At 38.0% G+C, this 8,003-nt stretch overlaps 1 protein-coding gene and 1 long non-coding RNA gene across 2 annotated transcripts; both read left to right on the top strand.

Moving 5' to 3' along the window:
* Positions 1–1,246: 1,246 nt before the first annotated feature.
* Positions 1,247–3,663, top strand: LOC147761213 (uncharacterized). Its single transcript, XR_015335135.1, has 4 exons — positions 1,247–1,647; positions 2,039–2,109; positions 2,791–2,913; positions 3,561–3,663. It is a non-coding gene; the product is annotated as an uncharacterized LOC147761213 (long non-coding RNA).
* Positions 3,664–3,732: 69 nt separating this feature from the next.
* LOC147761212 (uncharacterized) lies at positions 3,733–7,884 on the top strand. The gene is made up of 8 exons (XM_087015222.1): positions 3,733–3,736; positions 3,911–4,045; positions 4,236–4,379; positions 4,751–4,876; positions 5,048–5,224; positions 5,479–5,598; positions 5,732–5,851; positions 5,989–7,884. Exons 1-8 carry the CDS (start codon positions 3,733–3,735, stop codon positions 7,206–7,208), a joined length of 2,046 nt encoding a protein of 681 aa, XP_086871348.1. The 3' UTR covers positions 7,209–7,884.
* The last annotated feature ends 119 nt before the right edge of the window (positions 7,885–8,003 follow it).

The raw sequence follows: 8,003 nt of genomic DNA, 5'->3' as shown, positions 1-8,003 counted from the left end.
TCGGTAACGGGAGTATAGGGACGTGTAATATTTTGGGACTAAATTTTATCCGTACGTACCCTCGTTACAGGCCTACACCAGGACCCATTTTCATTAATTATGGATCACGTATTTCTATGGATCCCACTGTTCATTGGATAAAGTCGTTATCCTCTGGACAGTTATCAGTGGCAGATTAAGAGGGTCCTGCCGCCCCCCCCCCTTCGATTTCTGGTCCCCTCTTGAAATTAGAATTTTGATTAGCTGAATCTTAGTTCTAAACCGTACCAAATGGCACCGTTCGCCCTCTAAAATACCAAAACTTTTCGGGGCCCTTCACCAGGTCCCGAACCCCACGCCAACCTGGGGGGAGGGGGGGTGTCGGCTTCGAATCCGCGGACCCCCCCCCCTTTAAATAATCCTGGATCCGCCCCTGGCTATCCTATGAGTAAAGTGATGATTTCCATATATGGATAATTTCTTTCTTCTCTGATTTTACTTTCCAGCGATTGAAAGTGGCTGGTAAGTTGATGCATGTCAGCTATAAAATTTTGGAGAATAAAATTTTTTGCTTGTTTGTTTTACATTGTTCATGTCGCACACATTGTTGATTTACATTCTTTGTCTCAAAGCGTAGATCGTTCATTATAGGCCTACAAGACTATTTTTTATAATTCTTTTCTTGATGGATTCTATTTTGTCCGTTCCACAGTTAAAGTAAGATGTAGGCTCAGGTGGGAAAACTGTTATACATCTCTACCTTGTATTTTCTCCAATGTCAGTCTTATTATTGAAATAGCACGAAGTAAGTTTTGGGTTACAACTTGTGGGCAAACGGTCCATGGAGCGCGTCAGTTTATTAGCACGTGTGCATTTGTCGTATATGTCAAATAAAGGTCAAGTGTAGTGGCTTTCGCTTTATGCTTTTTGTCTGTTTCCACTACAGACGCACACTTTTCAAGCCGGAAACAAGCAGGAATAAAAATTCAGGTTCTAAAAACAAGAATCAATCATAAAATCTTTGCCTGACGGGGAGGGGAATGTAAGTAAGATGTAGGCTCAGGTGGGAAAAACTGACATATATCTACCCTGCATCTTCTCCAATATCAGCCTTATTATTGACATAGATCTAACACGAAGTATAAATCTTACTTTCAACAAAAAACATTGCTTTTGAAGGATACGACGTCATCGTCAATAACGTTACGTTATACGAGCTGTCGTCGTTATTAGTGACGTGTCACAATGTTGTCATGGACATTTGCGTCATAGCAGCAGCATAAATCGCAACACATTCAACGAAAAAGGCATTTATTTTGTTGAACTGAGATAGTATTTACTTTAAGAAGTTGATCAAACGTACTGGTTAAAACGACACAGAAAAATGCCGCAAGTCGGGGACGACGTAAGTGATAGTCTAAGGCAATAGATACTCATTTCCTCATTTATATCTGGTTATCCAGTATTTTCTTTCACGATTATATTTGATATAAAAATGTCTGTCTCGATCTTTATTACAGGACCAAGTCCCTCCTTGGCGGAATCCAAATCTAAGCTTTTTTGCTTGGCTGAGAGTACTGTTCTCTTCTATACACATTACATGTCTTATTTGTGGGGGCAGTGGAGAGGAAGAGGGCCAGGATAAGAAAAATAAGAAAGATAAGAAAGGTGAGAAATAAACTTTTAAAGGCAGGATAAACATAATATCACCATTGCATCAATATTCTTTTTATTGTGATATACGAAGGGGGTTTTATTACGAACAATTCGCTACAAACATTCTTTATTTTATATCAACGGTTGTAGCGAAATGGTCAGAATAGAGAGAGTGTGGACACCACTGAGAATGCCCACAATCCCCCCTAGCAACATGACTATAAATGATATATTGTGAAAAGCAATTATTGCTTGTGATAAATAGACGATTGTCTTATGTAGATGTTTGTGTGTTTTAATTAATTTTCTCCATACGGTGATATTTATAAGCCTACATTACAAACAATTTTGAACTGCGCTTATTTTGTCAACTATCTGATGAATTACACTGTATGAACTCTAGACAAAGCAAAGAAAGGGAAGAAGAAGGAAAAAGAAAAAGCAGAGGCGCCGCAGACTGAAAGTGATAAACCGGTAAGAATATATGTCTATGCAGAATAGTATTTATTATTTATCTTTTCATTTACTTATCTATTCATTCGTTACCCTTTTTTAATTTGTTTATTTTAGTTAACAATTAGCATTTATTTTTTATGATAAAATTGATTTTGTGTAACATCTTTCAACTCATTCTTCTAATTTCTTTTCTTTGGTCTATTTCCTTTTGTTATGTTTTATTTTTCTTTTTTGTTATCTGCTTTCACTTGATTAGTCTGGTGACGAACACGTTAAGGCAAGGAGTCGAGCACTTGGGCGGTTTAAGCTGAGAAAAGGGAAAGCTAATGGTACGACTTTTATTAAAAACATAGATCTCCCTTTCTTTCTTTCGTTCTTTCTTGCTTTCTTTTACTCTTTCTCTCTCTCTCTCTCTCCCTCTCTCTCCAATGTATATTTCAAAACTGTCATCACAGGCCCGTAGCCAGCAGTTTCAAAAGGGGGGTTCTTTTTCTGAAAAAGTGGACCTTTTCCCATAAAAACTTCATGTACCTAGCTCAAATTTCACCCAGAGTGGACCTTTTTCCAGCAAAAGGGGCGGTTCTTTCGAACCCCCCGAACCCCCCCTGGCTACGGGCCTGCATCATGATATTCGTTTTATCAAAGATATCCGGTAACCAGTATAATCGTTATCACGCCTTTTATACTTGCTTGTTTCAGCTGGAACTTGTGAAAATGAAGACAAGATACCCACATCATCTTCAGTCCAAAACGCCAAGAAATCGAATAACGCGAAGAAGGCCAATGGTGAAGAATCGCCAAATGTCGAGGTGGATACCCCTGGTAGGCCTTTTTTCTTAATGGATTTCAAACCATTGTGTTATTACCGACGCCAAGGAGGCTATGTTTTCACCTTCATTTATCTTTTTGTCTGTCTGTCTGTCTGTCACCACCCTAACTAAAAAGATTTACGGGTGAATTTCGATGAAATTATCAGGATAATTCATAAATGGGATAACTGAAAAGTGGTTAGATTTTAGAGTTGATAGAATAATTCACCACTGCGAGATAGGGAACATGACTTTGACTTTGTGCAGTGGATGCCCACAATTTATTAGTGTAGTATCCCTGGCGTAGGTCTGCACGCTCGTGCTTTTCCAGCTATGTTGCATCTTTAACTAAATTTCGTAAAGGACGACCTGTAGTAACTCGATAGAAATCATGCAGATATCTATAAGATAAGATCTATAAGATTTTTTACTAGGAAATATGCCCTAGTATATTTGGTTCAATTTCCTATAGGATATCCTATATACATGTGTAGGACCCTATATAAGTAATTTTCTTAAGAGACGTGTTGTTAGTATGCGTGTATAAATCGGTCTTGTACACAAAAGTTTGCCTGTCACATTGGTTTAGCCGTACTGGTTGTTTAAATTCGGTAGTTAATCCTAAAATTTTCACATAGTAAATGCATGAATAAATTCCAGCTTCAATTGACGAGACCACCCCCTTCGTGGAAAAGAAAACTAAGAAATCTAAGCGCCGCTGGAAAATCAAGTTGCAATCACCCTTGAAGAAGTCAACGGCAAAAAAGGATAAAACAGTCATTGAAGTTGATCAAGACCCTGAAATTGGTAGGCCTAATACATAAAATAACCTATGTGTTTGTAAAGAATGCTTGGCTGAATGAATGATGACACTTTTAACTGTTAAAACACTTTTATGTTGGGATACCAATTATTTTAATGAGAGCACTGTTAATTTCTTACTTATTTATATTAATAATTAATTAACGAATAAGTTAATTAATATTGATTTGAATTTATTCCACCTTCAGATACAGTGAATGGTGACTTCGTTCCCAAGAAAACAAAGAAGTTAAAGAAGTGGAGAACTGCTTCTAAGAAATCCAAATCGCTAAAGGGCGAAGTCACCGCTGATGTGGACGAGGAGGAAAATGAAAAGTTTGACGGTAGGTACTTCTTATCAATTTGCGAATTTTCAAGGAGATTGGATTCATAATAATGACATTCAATATCAAATGTTTTTACTACTTACAAGAGCAATTTTTAGGTTGCTATTTTTCATTTATTTATTTATTTATGAGGAGATTGATATGTTTTTAACTATTTTCGATAATAAAGGTTCACTCTTTTTTTCAGAGAATGATAATGATTCCATCGCTCAACTTTCCAAGAAATCAAAAAAGTTCAAGAGATGGAGAACTTCCTCTAAGAAACCAGAATCACTAAAGGACGATGTCTCGACAGACGGGAAAGACGCCAAAAATGAACTGGAGAGTGCCGGTAAGTACGTCTTATCGATGGACGAATGTCTTAGGGGATTAAACTTGTAGATAAAAGCAAACTTTATGATAATGTTTTGACCGACTTGAATATTGAATACCTTTCTTGTTGACATTTTACATCTTTTTACCCTATTGTATCTTTGCTGATTCTTGATAGACATATTATTTAAGACAAAGACCACATAGAAATAATGGCTGTGCGTACCGACTAAACATTTTAATCTATGCTAGCTATATCTGCACGCTCTCATAGTGTATTTAGTATTTAAGTACTGGCCAAAGGTAATAACACGCAAAGAAATATGTGATTAAATACTCAGAAAGATAACAGGGACGCCAATTTGTAATTCTATCTTAAATTTCTTGAAGATACAGAACCAAGGAAAAGGAAAAAGAAAGGCAAAACTTGGAGGAAAATGTTCCGAAAAAGGAATGACGCCAAAAGGAGCAAGTCTAAGAAATCCGAGAAAAGAAAGGAAGAACTGGATGAAGAAGGTAATCTCTTATCTTATTTATTGCAACTTATATGAATAAGCTGTAAAAAAATGCATCTTTTGGTTTTTTTCTCAAATATGTCATACATTTAATATATTAATGTTCTTAGTATTGTCCTGTGCCTGCGCTTAATGCTTATTATTTTAATACCATGCTTTTCTTTTGCTTTAGTCGCATCAGATGGAGAGTCCAAAGGCTCACCAGATACAAATCAGAAACAGACCAAGATCTCTAAGAAAGTGAAGAAGACATCGAAGAAGGCATCCAAGAGGTCATCTAAGAAATATTCCTGGAAATCCAAGAAATCCATGACTGAAAAGAAGGAATCCTCAAAACTAGACGATGGAGGTAAGGCGGGGTGGTGTTGGTTGTTGTTGTTGGTGGTGGGGGTGGGGTGGGGTGGGGGGTGTTAAATAACCTTGTCTTGATTTTTTATCTCGATATATTTATATGTTCACTTAAACATAAAATTTTAGTTGCACAGTTTTGAAAATTGTTGGGATTTATTGTTTACGCAAATTAAACTGCCATTTAGGATTCATTACCACTTTCATGTCGATGAGTTTGTGAAGTATTTATTTCATTCTCTTAAATTAATGCAGCCGATGGCACAAGTTCTACAACAAAAAAGAAAAAGAAATCAAAATCATGGAAAAAGATGTTCAAGCGCACCAAAAAGATAAAGAAAGGGGCCCTGAAAGATGACCAAACGGACTTTGAAGGTATGTTCTGACATGCTGGTATAGTATAATGTACATAATTTGTATGTTCTCGTGTAACCGCATGTTTTTTTTATTTTCTATGGCGCTCTCAGATTATATTCCTGCTAAAATAAATTTTCAATTATTTCTGCAGATGCTACAATAGTTGAGGTTTTTGAGGGACAAGAAGACGAAAGCAATGCCTCACATGAGGATTTCCTTGTTCTGGACATTGAGGAAAGCGGAAGCGATGATGATCAAGATGAACCACAAGGTAATCCAAACTACCTGTATATTTGGGCTATTCCTGGTGCCATCTAGAAGAAAAATGTAAATCCAAGGCCTGTCCTTCGTTCCGAAATAAATGGATGGTTTTGGCGGTTGTTTGAATATTATTTTTATTTATTTTAGTGTGGCCTTGTGTGTCTCAGGAACTGGAAGATCAGATAAGACATGTCGACAGCGGCATTCAAAAACCTTGCAGCTTCAAGGTGAAACTTCCCAAGTTCCCCCGTATATTTTACGCCCCTTGGATAGTGTTCCGTAGAAATCTTAGAGGCATCACAAGTCTTGGTCTCCCGGCTGCTGGAAACAGTGGCCACATCGCCGAAGAGTGGCACGGAGATGTCGCCAAATCTATCGTTGTCAAGTTTTTCCGTTCGGTGTATTCCTTCGATACCATCGCTAATTGGCTGCGATTTGCCCAAGTTCTTGGAGACGCTGGTGTTGCCCCAAAATTTGAAGGACTGTTTGACGTCCATGATCTGAAAGACTTTCCGGCTAAATTTAAACGTACAACATGTTGTATTCAGCGACGCTGGGAAGATCCATATAAGCAGTACCATACGGTCGGCATGGTCACTGAATTCATCAAAGTTGGAGGTGAAGATATAAGGTTCGCTGATACTGTCTGTTTCTCAGACTACCTCAGAAATTACATGGATCGAATCAATAGGGAGCCATACAAATACATGTACAAATTCCAGTACAAGCCACTCAACAAAACGGAGAAATATCACTTCATGCGTCTCATCACACGCATTGCAGAAAAGCTGGCCAAAATGCACCAGATGGGTTTTGTACACAACTACCTGAATGGACGTCACATTTGTTTGCAGTCCATTAGTGACGATCAGGAAATGATGGAGCCTTATATCTGCAACTTTAGTCGCACCAGAAAGATAGACAGCGTCAATCCGTACACCATTCACCGCCAGCGAGACCCACTATCCCAAGCCGCCTACAAGGGACTTTTAGGGGGCTTTGCTCCAGAGGTACGCCAAGGAGTCGATTCCACCCAGGCTAGCGACGTCTACAGCTTCGGGTGCACGATAAGCCCCCTGAAAGTAGTCCTCGGCATTGAAGCTCTAGTCAATACCTGCCTTAGAGAAGACCCCCACGGGCGTCCAAAAATGCCTCTCTTGGCACAGGTGCTCAGAAACAAAACCGCCATTATGGAGAAAAATCTCGGTTTCCCATTTACTGCTGATATTGATGCTCGTCGTTCAAAGGTTTCCGTAAGTACTACACCTGATGTCCACAGGTACTCCTCGAGACTTACCCGGCGACAGGAGGGGTTTCTGGACGGTCTCCAATCCCGCGGCGCTATTGCAATTGGGAACATAAAGTAGAAACAATACTGAGACCTGAACAGAACATTGCACCATTTTTATTATTGTTTGTTTTAGATATTTTGAGATGCATAAACTCTGGAATATGTTTACTGATGTATTTTAAAACTAAGATCAACTCACAATATCTATACAGTGTTTACATGCTTTTTGCCTACATTAAAGCGGGACACCTAATTACCATCATCTTTATTTGACGGTGCTTATAAATTACCAGTGTCCCTTTTGATAAACAGTTGCTTTACTCCCATTTATTAAAAACATGTTGCATTTTTTATCTTGAAACATGGCGTTGACCGATAGATGTGCAATTATTGTAAATAATTATTCTTGTAAATAACTACCTTGTATATATTGGTTCTTGGAATGCACTGTGAAATTGACGTTTTATTTTAGTCTTTTTCTATAAGTATAAAAGTCAAAGGCGCCTTAATCTTCACAACCCTCTTTAATTCACATTATACCCACACCGCTGTGAAAATACAAACGTTCATAGAAGATGTTACTGGCACTTCTGTGATACATGTATGTCTGTGAACAGATGAAATAAAAGAATCTCTCGAACCATGTTATCTAAGAACTTCATTTCTTGTTCAGAATCTGAATCATTTTGAGAATAAAGGGATAAAAGAAATATGCAGGAAATCGTAAAATTAACTAACCACGGAATTGGTGAATTAATCCACAGCGCAAGTAGCGTTTTTGAGCCTTAACAACTTACTTCAACCAAGTAAACGCCAGCATTGATTTTTAGCTAACATCTTGTAGCTAAAGCAGTAATAAACAAAGCAAATA

Source organism: Lingula anatina, chromosome 6 (assembly GCF_051362555.1).
Source record: "Lingula anatina isolate TDL-2025a chromosome 6, LinAna3.0, whole genome shotgun sequence".
Classification (NCBI taxonomy): domain Eukaryota; kingdom Metazoa; phylum Brachiopoda; class Lingulata; order Lingulida; family Lingulidae; genus Lingula; species Lingula anatina.
This window is presented reverse-complemented; position numbering and strand designations above follow the sequence as displayed.